This window comes from Solanum stenotomum, chromosome 1 (assembly GCF_019186545.1).
Source record: "Solanum stenotomum isolate F172 chromosome 1, ASM1918654v1, whole genome shotgun sequence".
In the NCBI taxonomy this organism is placed as follows: Eukaryota; Viridiplantae; Streptophyta; class Magnoliopsida; order Solanales; family Solanaceae; genus Solanum; species Solanum stenotomum.
The window spans coordinates 7,855,711-7,870,615 of NC_064282.1; the positions used below are offsets into that span (position 1 = coordinate 7,855,711).

The 14,905-nt window shown below is 28.4% G+C and overlaps 2 protein-coding genes across 3 annotated transcripts; one reads left to right on the forward strand and one right to left on the reverse strand.

Moving 5' to 3' along the window:
• Window positions 1-4,765: 4,765 nt before the first annotated feature.
• On the forward strand, window positions 4,766-6,824 carry LOC125849484 (40S ribosomal protein S12-like). 2 transcript variants are annotated; one of them, XM_049529573.1, is made up of 5 exons: window positions 4,766-4,861; window positions 5,104-5,155; window positions 5,841-6,138; window positions 6,416-6,481; window positions 6,581-6,824. In XM_049529573.1, the coding sequence occupies exons 2-5, from the start codon at window positions 5,148-5,150 to the stop codon at window positions 6,638-6,640; spliced, it is 432 nt and encodes a 143-aa protein (XP_049385530.1). In that variant the 5' UTR covers window positions 4,766-4,861; window positions 5,104-5,147; the 3' UTR covers window positions 6,641-6,824. The 2 variants fall into 2 exon arrangements, with proteins under 2 accessions (XP_049385530.1, XP_049385538.1); XM_049529581.1 differs by lacking the exon at window positions 5,104-5,155 and having other exon boundaries at window positions 4,777-4,861.
• A 1,386-nt stretch (window positions 6,825-8,210) lies between these two features.
• LOC125853730 (serine/threonine-protein kinase-like protein At5g23170) lies at window positions 8,211-9,494 on the reverse strand. Its single transcript, XM_049533468.1, has one exon. The coding sequence runs from the start codon at window positions 9,339-9,341 to the stop codon at window positions 8,232-8,234; it is 1,110 nt and encodes a 369-aa protein (XP_049389425.1). The 5' UTR covers window positions 9,342-9,494; the 3' UTR covers window positions 8,211-8,231.
• Between the last annotated feature and the right edge of the window lie 5,411 nt (window positions 9,495-14,905).

The following is a 14,905-nucleotide window of genomic DNA, read 5'->3' on the forward strand; positions in this document are numbered from 1 at the left end:
GGGATTACAGTGAGAGAAAGTAATGAAGTGGGGTAACAAAAAAATATTTAACATTTTATTTTTAAAAAAAATATTTTTTTTGGGATAATAATTTTTTAATCTTTAATTTTAACTAATACTTAATTTATTTAATTTTTGTCAAGATAAAAAGTTTTGTCCATGTTGAATGGATGTGACAATTTTTTTAAGTCAAAGAGAGAGTGTATTACACACACCATGATGAGACTGTTATAAAAGAGAAAGATATGTTTCTCAAACTAATAAGTGATAGTTTAGATATGAAACTCACACTCTCAATAGTTTAGGTATAAAATTCGATTTTATCCTTATATATAGAGAGACTTATTTAAATCACTTTTATCTGTATATATCTTTATAAGTGTTTTGTAAATATATTTTTAATGTAGAATAACTAAAAAGAATCAACTACTACTAGATAATCTCATCAATGATTTTGTCAAAAAGAAATTAATAATTTGCTAACAAGTAAATAAAATTGTTGTTACACACACTACTAAAGAGAGCTCAAACTCAAAGCAAAAAAGCAAAGCAGAAGTTTTCACTTCAATTCTTAAGCTAAAAATAAAGCAAATGACAAACAATTATAGATTTCTATAATTTGAATTTTTATAATTATCTGATAGTCGTAATTTTTTTCTACTGTGGTTCAAATGAGCTATTTGTAACTTTATTAATCTATATAAAAAAATGATATAAAACCCACGTGTAATATATGTGTCCATAAACTAGTTTATATATATATATATATATATATCATTTTTATTTGTATATATTTATAAACGTTTTGTAAAGATATTTTAAATGAAGAATTACTGAAAAGAATCAACTACCTAGAAAATCTCATCATTAGATTATGTCAAACATAAAATTTATAAATTGTTGATGAGTAAACAAAATTTTGTTACACACTATTAAAGAGAGCTCAAATTCAAAACAAGAGTCAAAACAAAAGCTTTGGCTTTTAAGTCTTAAGCAAAATCAAGCAAATGACAAACAGCTATAGGCTTCTTGAATTTGATTCTTTATAATTATGTAATAGTCGCAAGTTTTGTTTATTTGGACTCAAATTCGCTATTTGTGATTTTATAAATCTATAAAAAAAATCGATATAAAACACAAGTGCAACACACATTTTCAGAAACTAGTTATATATATATACACTTATTTAAATCGTTCTTATTTGTATATATCATTATAAACATTTTGTAAAAATATTTTAAATTCAGATTAGCTAAAAAGAATCAACAACTACTAGATTATCTCATCATTAAATTATATCAAACAAGAAATTAATAAATTGTTGACCAGTAAACAAAATTTTTATCACACACGCTATTAAAGAGAGTTCAAACTCAAATCAAAAAGCAAAACAATTTTTTTTACTTTTAAGTTTTAAGCAGAAAATCAAGCAAATGACAAACAACTATCGACATCTTTAATTTAATTTTTTATAATTATCTAATAATCATAAGTTTTTTTATTTGAGCTCAAATTAGCTTTTTGTAGCTTTATAAATCTATTAAAAAAATGATATAGAACACAGTTGCACGTGTCCATAATATATATATATATATATATATATATACTTATTTAAATCATTTTTATTTGTATATATCTTCATAAAAATTTTGTGAAGTTATTTTTATTGCAAAATAACTAAAATAATCAACTACTACTAGATTATCTTATCATTAGATTATGTCAAACAGAAAATTAATAAATTATTGTCAGAAAAACAAAAAAAATTGTTATACACCATTAAAGAGAGCTCAAACTCAAATAAAAAAACAAAACAAAACATTTCACTTTTAAGTCTTAAAAAAAACAAATCAATCAAACGACAAACTATACACTTTTTTAATTTAATTCTTTTTATAATTATATGATAGTCGTAATTATTTTTATTTGGTCTCAAATCAGCTATCTGTGACTTTATAACTCCATAAAAAATTAATATAGAACACACATGTCTAGAAACTATTTTTTTAAATTTTATCTTCTTGCAATACTTTGATCTTGTCTCTTTCACCCCGTGTGTTATTCCACATAGTGATAAAAATACGCTAGTTATTTTTCATCCATTCATCACCTGATTTGTGTCAGTTCCATATATTAGAAGTCCTATTTTCTACTTTTATCCCTGACGTCAAGATCTTTAGTCAATGAGAATGTTCTTTGTGATCCTTGTTGGCATTATTTCTAAGGATGAATATCAACTAAGAAGTATTTTATTAGCATGAAGCTATGTTAATCAATTTATAGTATTTTTTTTACATTAGTAAAGAGAAGAAAAAATTAAAAGTTGAATTCTTACGTTTTTTATTTTGATGAATTGTGTAAGTTATAATTTCTATCTAGTTGTTTGATGAAATAAAACAGTAACTTGCGTAATTATTTGCTTCCTATAGTATTTACAACGGAGAAAAAGAGAGTAAATACATATATTTGACTATAAAATAAATATAACATACTGTTTACTAGCTTTGTTATATAGTCATTAAATATTTATTATTACAAAAAATACCTTATAAATTATAAATTTTATATATTCTTATAAGCTGGTCATTTAATTATCTAATTGTTTTTATTTTGTAAACAAATGTATTTGTGTCACATTAGAAGCATGGTTTTGTTTCTTTCATTTGAAAAAAATAATTAAAAAATAGCATGTTCATTTTTTTTTTGACAATTTTAATAGATTTTTATTTAAAATAAAATTAAATATTATCAGCTTTTTAAAAAGAATTTAATGCCGAATAAATTAAATACTAAAAATCTTAATAGGTGCAGTTTTTCAATTTTTTTTATACAACATTTCTTTATTTATCGAAGAAAAAATCATATACATAATGTATTTAAGAACTTGAATTGCAATACATAAATATACTGTTCTTTTATTTATAAAATATATGAACTTAAATATTCACGTGTTTTCTTTTATAATTGTCTAATTGTCGTAAGTTTTTTTATTGGGGCTCGAATTAGCCATTTGTGATTTTATAAATGTATAAACAAAATATATTATATGGAACACATGTGCAATGCACACACAAAGCTAGTAATTTATTTTCAACAAATTATAAATTTTATATTATATTCTTATGAGCTGGTTATTGAATTATTTATATTTTATAAAAACGTATTTGTTTCAAATTAAAAGCATGTTTTTGTTTCCTCATCTAGAAAAAAATTGAAAATAAATAAGCATTCTCACTTTTTTTCAATTTAATTGTATTTTTTTAAAAATAAAATTATTTATTATCAACTTTTTAAAAAGAATTTATATCAAATAAATTAAATTCTAAAAAACATCATAGGGGTAGTTTTTCAATTTTCTTTGTACAACCTTCCTTGATTTATTAAAGAAAAAATCACATATATAATATATTTAAGAGCTTAAATTACAATAAATAAATAAAATTTTCTTTTATTTACAAAACATTAAGAATTTAATTATTCATGTTTTTTTTGGTACTAAAGGATGAATATTTGAGCTGATACGTCATATTTTTCACCTTGTTTAATCAAGATTGAAATGTTGCTATACCATTTTACATTCGACATCCGTCATACTTGCAATGAAGTGATTCTTTCACTGAAAACAATTGAAGTTCCTCAATTTTTTCAAGTTATATTATTGAAAATTTAATACAAATAATGATGTTAATGAGACAAAAAAAAATACTATGTAAAGCGAAAAAACAAAATCGTATATGTTGAAAAATAAACTGAGAAAAAATAAAGGAAAAGTATCAATAATCTACGTCATACATTTAATTATTGTTATTTTTTACCGTGTTTTTTTATTTGTTTAAATTTCTTACCTTATTTGTTAGGTTTTAGAAGAAACTATCATATTGATCCTTAAATAGTATATGCATGGGTGTTCAAGGTTTGAATAAATACCGACTCAAATGGATAAATCAAACTAAATCGAAAATAAATGATTTTATATGAGTTAGGGTTTGGTTTAGTTTAAGATTTTAAAATACTGATAATATTTAGTTTGGTTTGATTATGTTCAATAAAATAAGAAAGAATCGTACCAAATCGATAAATTATATACATATATTTCTATTATTATACATGCATAATATATTATTTTTGTAAATAATTTTAAATATCCTCTATATGTTTTCAACAAATTTTGTTTATCATTTATTTATGAAAGTAAAAACGCTTAAGACGAAAACATTTATCTTATTGGTTCATGTATATAAGACAAATAGTGAATTTTGAAGCTTTATTCATAGTAAATTAAGTGAATAAAACTTATGTACTGTTAGTTATTCTAACAATTTTTTGTTCTCAATGAATTGTTGTCTTTTTTTTCCTCTTTTAATTGATTTTTTTTTGTGTATGATTAATAACTGATTAATCGAACCAAATCGGAACGAAACCGATAACAACCAAATCAATTAATGTATATTATATTTAATTTGATTTTAATAATTAAAAAACTAATTAAATTAATTTAATTTTGATTTTTACAAACCGCCCTGTGAACGCCCCCAAGTATATGTATGTTTTTTTCCCTTGATTGAATCAATAATAGTAAGTTGAAAAATACATAAATTAGTAATAGGACTTTTTGGACTCAATATATATCCCAAAAGAATGCTTTTTTGGGCCCAACTTAGTGTACAAAGAAGTTGAATAGGAATGCTTTCTTTTTTGGGCCCAACTAAGAGAGCCCAATAAAGTTAAACTGCAGGGCTTTTTTAGGGCTGCCGTTAAGATCCTCATATATATGAACTTTTCTCTTCTCTTCTTCCCTAACGCCCCCTTTGCCTCTACTGCAGCCTCTCAGAGCAGTTGCTTCGTCTGTAAAATCTTGAAGGTTAGACGCCCTTTTTTTCTAAACTGAACTGTAAACCCATGATTTTGGTATTGTCTTTAGTGTCTGGGAAGTTTAATGGATCTTTTTACACTATTGTGAAATCAATCTTTTTAAAAATTTTATTGGGGGTGGTTCAATTTTGGATGAGTTGACACGATATATTTAGTATGAGGGTTTATGGAGTCTGTTATTGATTCTATTTACCTGACTGAGTTTCGTGTTCGACTTTTTGGAAACAACAGGTTGCTGGGTTTTGTGGGTTTTAACCTTTATCAAGAAAGAAAGAATGTCTGGGTAAGTGTTGCCATTTGCCATTTTTAAGATCTCTTGTTAAAATTCTGTTTCCTTGATTCTTTCTGGTTTTAAAGTTGTTATCTTTGTGGTTTGTAGTGATCTAGACCTGTGATAAATCTTTAACTGTTTGATGATTTGGTTGTCCTATAATGAATAGTCTTTAGGTAATTGTAATGTGCAAATTTATTGTGTCTCTAGATTTCATGAAACTAGAACCAAAACATTCCCTGTAATCTGACTAGTTATTTTAATGGCTTCGTATGAAACCAACTAATAAACTATCCATTCCTTCGGCATTTGATTTGTTAATTTGTCGAAGCGTAATGAAATTCATTACCCTAGATGAGTGTTTTAATTCTGCTTATATATTGTAAAACTTATAGCTGTGTGGACATTGTTCATGTTATCTGGATGTAGACAAAATCAATCATAAAAAGTTGACTAGATTAGAGATTGCATATTTAGATTAAGTTTACTATTTGCTGTGATGGTCCTGTACTCCATTACAGGGAAACCTTTTACAACATTCTGTATTGATGTTTGTGATTCATGTGGAATTATCTTTTATACCATTGTTATGTGCTTATGGATGGTAATTGTTGCTGTGCCAATATGGCCATTGATGTGTGTCTATCTTGAACCTTTGATATAAGGTGTACTTTATCTGACATTTGTATACTTGCAGAGAGGATGCTGCTGTTGCTGTTCCCGCTGTTGAGACTCCTGCTCCAGCACTTGGAGAGCCCATGGATATCATGACTGCTCTACAGCTGGTTCTCAGGAAGTCTAAAGCTCATGGAGGGCTTGCTCGAGGACTTCACGAAGGTGCTAAGGTCATTGAGAAGCATGCTGCACAGCTTTGTGTGCTAGCAGAGGACTGTGATCAGCCAGATTATGTCAAACTGGTGAAAGGACTTTGTGCTGATCACAATGTCAGTTTGATTACAGTTCCCAATGCAAAGACTCTTGGCGAATGGGCTGGTGTAAGTAATTCATGAAACCTTAGTTGTGGAATTTAAGGTTCCTCGGTCTTCACTGTACCTGATTATCTGCTTAATATTGTGAAAATCAATGGAATGTATGTTTGCACATGAGTTTTATCTTTAACCTTTACTTATTTAGTTGTGTTTAATATACCTATGCCTTTTCACATGGTATATATGGCACCAGAAGATTCTGATTATTAACCATGTTTATTGAAGTGTATGATGTAAATTAAAATTTAACTACTCATTGACTATAATCTTTTTTCTTTTACAGTTATGTAAGATTGATTCTGAAGGTAAAGCAAGGAAGGTTGTTGGTTGTGGCTGTGTTGTCGTGAAGGTACACATCCTTTATATTTGCATTTGCGTAAACAGTACATAATAAGTTGCCCACTACCGCCTTGTATACATCATAATAAATTTTGTGATTGTTCTTCAGGATTACGGTGAAGAGACCGAGGGTCTCCATATCGTCCAAGAGTATGTGAAGTCTCATTAGATAGAAATTGGAGATGGAGCTTTAGGACTAATGGAGCTAGAGGATCCCCTGAGGCTATGTTTTTCTATATTTATCTGTACTTGCTTGCATTAGAGTTGAGTTTGTGATATTTTAAACAAGTTATTTTTGTGACTTCCAATTTTGTTTTCCCATCAGGGAGGATCATCTAATACTTGGTTGAAACTGCCCTCTTAAGTAATGATCCTACCTATTTCCTGCACTCTCAAATACTTAGGTTGACAAGTCTCACTATTTCCTTTCTGGAACAGTTTTTTTTTAATTTTTTGGGTAAGTTCTCCAATTCTTGCTTCTTTTTCTGGCATGCTTTGATAGCTTAAGTTCGCATCCACTTAGTTGCTATTTGAATGTTGAGGACGATACGTACTATCGCTGAGAAAAATAAGACTAGGCGTTACTTATCCTATAGGTTGATTTGATAATATTTTATCTTCTTTTATTGATAAATAAATTGCAAGTAGTTTTAATTGAGATAAGGGTATCTATCACGCTTGTTTAATCACATGTACTAGTTTATTCATTAGAGTCGATATTCCTTTACCACCTTTCCACGTACGGTTCATTTTGTTTACAATTGACAAAGATCACACAAATCTTACGAAACAATAATATAATACATCTACAGAATAAAGTCATTTTCTTTTCAGACAGACTTTTGTGATATGTTATACAGAAACTATGATTCTCAATCTCCCCCATAAATCCTAACTAATTTTTATTTTAAAAAATAAAATAAAATTCCTGTTGTTGCATGAACACAGACTCGACAACACGATACGACTAGATATTGACACGAGCAGAAAAATACAAGACATTAGGGGATTATGATGACTCATATTGGAGTACGAAGAAATTTTGTCTACTCCAAACTTTTCACTAATTGAAAATTCCAAGTGCTGTGCACTTCTTTTATGATGTTACGTGATAGAATTAAATTTGAGTAAATATAACAAATTAGAATGTTAATGAAACGTTAATCTCTTAAAAGAAGTATAGCTGGAGTAGGTAAGCAACAAACATAATATCATACTCATAAATGAGGTCTAACATAAATAAAACTTTATCTCTATAGAGTGAGAGACTATATTCGATAGATCTTCTGCCTCAAACAAATAAGGAAATATGACAAATATAGTTGTTTCAGAAACGTGAGTAGCAAAATCAAACTACAAACATTCTGGTCAAAACATTCTCCCAATGCAAATGTTGGAGAATTTCTGTATATTTCACTAAGAGTTCCCCAAAAAGCCATAGATAAAAGCGTAACGACACCAAAGAATAACACGTCATTTATAGGAAAAAAACCATACAAAATAAGTAGTAAATTACAATATCTTTGATAAATAATCCCGCTTCTACCTACTTTTGGAATCTTGTTTTTGGCAATGCATGCCCCCCTAAAAAGCCTCATTATTGACTGCTCCGAGTTGTAATCCACTCATATAGAAATAACAATTACTTAGTTATCCTCATCATCATTCATCAAATCATAGGTGAATGTAGCTTTTTTTTTTACATGATTCAATAAATACAAAAATTGAACCCGATCGATATTCTGAATTCGCCTCTGCATCTATTCCGTGACTTTATCTGCCAATATTTCCCTAATCAATAACTTCTTTTCATGTTGCGCACATGTCTTGGTAACATTATTTGTAGTAATAATACAACAATTTTTTCTACATCTTTTTCTTTTCCTTCTCAAAAGTGTTAGGCCTCGTAATATATTCCATAAAGGATACTTAATTGGCTCAATTATCACATTCTCCATTTCCATCACAATTTCTTCAATTGTTGGTCTTGCTATTTTCTTTGGAGAGACACAACGTGTGGCTATGCTTAGCATGTTCTTTATCGTGGCCTCCATGTACCATGGCACATGCATTCTTTTGTCACAAATTTCCAAACTTTGTCCCTCTTTAATTAATTTTGTTGCCCAATCAACTATAGAAACAGGCGATTTCGATACATCGATCGCCTTTCTTGAAGACATAATTTCGAATAGTAGGACCCCAAAACTAAACACGTCGTTTTTCGTGCTTAATTTGCTTGGTTTTGTGTAATCAGGATCTAGATATCCGATTGTACCAGCAGGACGAGTCACCGAGTTAGAACTATGACTCGGTGACTTGTCCTGATGATCATTTTTCATCCTTAAAGCAAGTCCAAGATCAGCCAACTTAGCATTCCAATTTGAATCAAACAAAATATTGGCTGACTTTATATCTCTATGAACAATTGAATTAGGCTTAGTTTGGTGAAGAAATTGGATTGCTTTAGCAACTTGAATGGCTATTTGAGCACGTTTGGGCCAATTAGGAAGGATATTATTTTTTGCATGAAGCATTTGATAAAGGGTGCCATTTGGCAAGTATTCCATGATGAGAAAAGTTTCATTCTTGGACGAGTCGTCATCGTCATGATGACAATGATGACTCGTTCCAAGAAAGTTAACGATGAAAGAGTTTTCAGGCAAAGACGATAAAATACTTACTTCGTTTTCGAGTTTGGAGTTGTCTTGAATTTTTTGAAGACCCAATGATTGTTTCTTTATGGCTATGATATTCTTACCTTCATCTAATATGCCTTTGTATACACATCCATGACTTCCTTTACCAATGAGTCTTGATTGTGAGAAATTTTCTGTGGCTTTTTCAAGCTCTTTATACTCAAATTCCTTCATTTAGAGAAAATTAGAGATTTTGGTTGTTTATAATCATATTTTGGTTATGAAAAGAGCATTCTTTGTTTTGTGAGTTTGGAGTCTAATATATAGAAAAACAAGGGAATATATTTGGCAGCAAATTAAATAAACTCTTTTTAGTCTATTGGAGTTGTACATATATAATATGACATGTAAATAAAATATTTATTGTTACAACGGATGACTTGTATCTAGGCGAATTTTTTTCTTGGATATGACCAAATCTAACAAATTTTAGTTATATGCATTTCTCATATTTTAATTTGATTTGACTCTAACAACAAGAAGTTTTTAGTATAACCACTTACTTAAAGCCGTATTTTTAGTATATATACCGGTGGAAAAAACTTATTCTGTTTCAATTTGTTTGACACGGAGTTTTAAAAAAAATAAAGTTTTTCTTTTTAATTTTATGGAGTTAAATTAAAGTTGTATAGAAGTATCAAAATGTTCTTTAACACTATAATGTAAACCTGTCACATGAAATGTTAGAATTAAAGAGATAAAAAAAATATTTAAATAATCTTTAAGAAAAAGCGTGAGAAATAAATTGAAACTGAGTGAATAAATCTTATAAGTATAAACCTAATATATCTTCGGAAATGTGAAGTGTTGTAACTTTTGTTTCTCTCTCTTCACATTCCTGTTGAACTTTTCCACTCCACAAAAAACCTTTTAATTAGCACCATTTACAACGAATATTCTAAAAGATTAATGTGTATTAGAAAAACCTAAGTATAATAATAAAAATGCTACAACTATAATTCCAACTAGACAATATAAGATCATTGAGGTTTTTCTTTTCAGTGGTGGGGTTAAAAAAAGTTAAAAAAAGAAAAATGTGCCCTAGGTTGTCGCCTAATGATTAATATATTGAGTTGAGAATTATTACTTTTAAGTTCAAATTTTAATTAAAATAAAAATAGTAAGCGATTTATTCTTATATGTTCAAATATTAGTGAACGAAACTATCTGATACCTTTATTAGTGACAAATAACATACTCCAATATCTTATGAAATTAATTAACATACTTACAAAATCGATCATAACACTTGAAAAATGAAGGAGCACAAAGAAAAAGTAAAAAGGGTTGGGCAGAGCAAAAGGCAAATTAAAGTTGCAAACTCTGACGAGTAATGCGAGTGGTAAAATTAGCTGGTTTTTTGGGCCCTATTCTACTTTTTCTTACTTTTTTGTGTACCATATGGTCCAGTTAATTTTTATTTTATTTTTTTGGGATCTAAAAAAGATTCTCATTTTATGGAATTATAAGGTCTTAATATGCTAAATTACTTTTCTAAAAGCTGAAGAAAACTTTTAAATATTTTAATTTCATTGTCTTAGGCTTGTCCCTTCCTTTTTTGCTTTTCGAAATTTATAAAATCTCATTCTCATTTTTTAGTCCTGGCAATATAGTTGTAGTGTCACAGCTACAATCACCCATTAACCTACAATTTTCTTTATGAAATGTTATTAACTGATTCAAATTCGAGACATCTGTGTAATTAATAAATAAAGATTTCACCACTCTTAGGTGTATTATTCTACCATATAATACCGAGGGTTACCTACTTTTCAATTCTTCAATTTCAACTCGACTCTTACGAATAAAACTCCATGATTATAATTACTCGGGTTGAAAATTGGTTATTTGTGAATTCCCCCTATTCATTCTCCATGCAATTGACATAAAAAAATATTTTAAAAAATGAATTCTACCAACAGACAGGTGAATCTAATACATCCTTCAGGTTGGCCCATCTTAAGATTGTGGATGTACTGAATTTTGGCCCACAAAACAGTTTTTTTCAAAATAGAAAACGGCGAGCCCATTAACGGCCCATAATACATATTTATTACATGTTCAAAGCCCAAGAACTAATAAAAGCCCAGTACTCAATAACAGACAAAGAAGCCACACAATCAACCAAGAGTTCAATTGCAACTATTACGAGGCCCAAGTTCAGAGCCCTAGAACTAATAAAAGCCCGGATTCTTTTGCAATTACAGTAGTACGGGTCAATACCTTTGTGTGATCTAGTTCACAAAATATGTATACCATGTATCGTTAGTGTATCGAGATGCAATTGGATGGGCTAGATTGAATTTGGGGAAGTCAAAATGAGTTGAATTAATATATGAGTGGGTTATTGACCCACCCAAAAGCTACTTGGACTGAAATGGATTAAAAAGCGAGTCATAATCTAAACCGCTCCATTCTTACTAAGATTTTTAATTGCTTTATTTGCTCTTTTATAAATTTTCAATACCTAATAATAATTACTACTTTTCTTTATTATGATTATATATTAGAGTAAATTTTAGGAATAGCAAAGATAAAAATCATATTAGCGCTCTTTGGCTATATTTTTGCTATTTGCGCTCCATAGCCAAATTATATATACAATCAAAATATATCAATACTTCGACCATGTTAATAAATTAGATGACCGAATGATATATTTATATATGTTTCTAGTGATTTATTTATTTTTATAGTGGAACAAATACGTACAATGTTTATAACATTAACTTGTATTAATTGGTACAATCTGGCACACATTAATAGGGAGAATATCAATAATTAAGTTAAACACCTACCTACATCCATCTAAGGTAACTATGGATGCTTAAATTTTTTTCAGATCAAACTAAAATAGCGCAAACATGGTTAAAATCGACGAATGATAGACTAAGTATTTTTTAAAAAAAAATTGGACTAATGTAGATGTGCCTAATAAGTAGGGAATCATATAAGTTATATAATAAGTGTGTTGTTTACATCAAATTTGAAAATGGATCATTTTAGACCAATAATAAATGCCCTACAAAGGAAGCTAAGTTCAAATTTTATGTAGTACCATCATAGAGGCAATAATGTTTCATAAAAGAAGGAATTTAGAGTCTCAACTTTGAGGGAAAATAGGCCCCTCTCTTTCAAGGAATTGTCACAATCCTAAACTTATAGGTTTTGTAGTTTATAGTATGATCTTCTTTTTAAATAAAAAAAAATCAATTTAGTGCATACGAATGCTTTTTATTTGGAATGACATAGTAAGAGAAAAAAATATATGCTTGTATTGGAATTTTGAAGTGAGTGAGTTAAATTTCAACAAAGCAAACAATAAGTTGGTAATTTCTTTCCATCTGTCTTAGTCTTAGTGAATAGAGTTACATGATATTTATTGCTGATGAAAAATGATATATATTACACAAAACTAATAAAAATACGCGTAAACTGACTCAGACAACATGATTATCAAAAAAAGTAAGATACATTATAAAATCAATATTATCTATCATTCTAGCTTTATGATGAGACTAAAGACAGCCCTTCAGAAATAACAATTACTTCAGAATAATAATTGCACTGCCACTCTACCATCATTTTCTTTTAATAAAATATGAAAATGTGATTGTGCAAAATGGTGAAAACTGATTGGAGTCCAAAATATTGACTGCAAATTTTTTAACTCTTTATTTGGATTGGCAATCTTTTGGACTTTTTTCATCTTAATGAAATCTTCTTTTCCACCACCCCAAATCCAAAGATCATACCAAATTAATTAATCCTTTGATTAACCCTCAAATGATTGCAATTTAAACGTGTCGTTTCGCTATTCGATCAATTGAACTAATAAATATCTTAAGAGTCATTACTTAATTAAATATCTCTCCTCCATTCAAGTTAAAAAGATTTCAGTGTTAATATTCTACTAATGGAGAATACAGAACTTTTTTAAAGCTTAAAATATTTGTTTTATTTTCGCTAGTGTATAGAATTTTCTAGGTCACTTTATAGATTGTATATGATTACAAAAATAACCGTCTAGTATAATTTCACAAAATATTTTAAATAATTAACATTATTTTCTAATATTAATTATTCACTAATTAATTTTATTAACTAATCAACCCATTTTATCGACCCACTTAATTCAGCCAATTTAAAAACTGGATTGAATGTGTCTTATAAAAAACTTTTTCTAAATAATTTTCAAAGAAATATATTATTTGATAAATTATATACCATCATAATCTAAAATAAATTATATGAAAACAAACCAGGAATATAAGTCATAGTTAGAATTATTTCAGCAACTCCCCTTACATTTTTTTAATACATTAACTATTCTTTTAAAAGCTAGGACCAAAAAAGGTTAATAATAAAAGTAGGATTTTTACCACCCATTATGGAATTCAGCTAGCTGTGCATAAAGTTAGTAAAAATGAAATGATGAGTTGAGGTAGAAGAATTCAGGTGTGGTAAAATTAATTCCTATTATATTACCCTAATATGGTAAATAATTGGGTCAAATTCACTATCACCATTTACTCACAACACCCCAAAAAAAANAAGAAGTGTAAATAAGGGTATAATAGGAAAAAATTTGTTGTCCTTTCTTGATTTGTCAAAATGGACAACTAAATAGGGACAACTAAAAAAGGAAATATGGACAACTAAAAAGGGACGGAGGGAGTAGTTATTAAAATATGTTTGACTTGGCTATAGGTGCATTGATTTTTAACAGGCATAGTACAAATCTACTCATGTGGTACCAATTCAGTCAATAATTCCACACACACGTACAATTCAGTGAAAAATTAAAGAGGTAGTTCTACCAATTAATTACTTCTATCTGATTGTAGGGTCATTTTTTAGGTACTGTATCTATTTTACTTTTTAAAAAATAAATAAAAAAAATCTCGAGTGTCGATTCTCAAACTATTCAATATTCTTGGATTACGTACGACCAACGAAAAAGAGGTGAAAAAAATAAATATACTTCGTATAGTGTAATTTATGTGATATTATTTGACTTGATTCAAAATTTAATAAAAAATATTTTTGTGTAATTTGTGGTCTGAAGTCGTCATATTGATTATTTTGTGCGATTATAGATTAGTATTCACTGGTTTGTTTTTTTTTGTATACGTAATTTATATGATATTATTTAACTTGATAAGAATTCAAGTGAGATTTTTAATTTGGGTATACAGTAGTAGTATTTAAGACTAGTTCATTGGATTCTTCGCTGGTTGCTCATTTGTCTCCCAAAAGAACTTCATTTCTTCAATGGTCAAAAATATTTTTTTCCTTCCTTTTTATACTGTGAAATAATTCCAAAATTCATCATAGTAAAACTTTATTACAACAATAAATGAGTGATTTCGTTCAAAACCTTTATGAAAATTCCCATTAGATAATGATACCATGTAGAGCATTGATCCAGCAAAAACCTTAGAGGTAATTAGCGTCTAGTATCGATTTTGAGACTTGATTAATAATCCTAATTTACATCATTTTGGGGTACTCTCTAAGGACGACATCTAGGACTCTAGATCTAAATCGAAATTTTTAATTAAGAATGGAGGAATACTTACCATTTTGGTTATCTGATCTAGTACAGCCTTTAGTCGAAATGTCCTTAATTCAATAGTGTAATTTTTCAGTGAAGGAGCATCAATAGCTCTCCTTGATATATATCATGGACCTTTGTACGTTAATTAATGTGTAGGTAAACGACAATAGAACCAAAA

Bases quoted from the DNA above. Each gene is read 5' to 3' on its own strand.
- LOC125849484 (XM_049529573.1), top strand. The intron at 6,139-6,415 runs GTAAGTAATTCA...TTTCTTTTACAG, and splicing joins CTCTTGGCGAATGGGCTGGT to TTATGTAAGATTGATTCTGA. The intron at 6,482-6,580 runs GTACACATCCTT...ATTGTTCTTCAG, and splicing joins GTGGCTGTGTTGTCGTGAAG to GATTACGGTGAAGAGACCGA.
- LOC125853730 (XM_049533468.1), bottom strand. From the start codon at position 9,341: ATGAAGGAATTTGAGTATAAAGAGCTTGAAAAAGCCACAGAAAATTTC.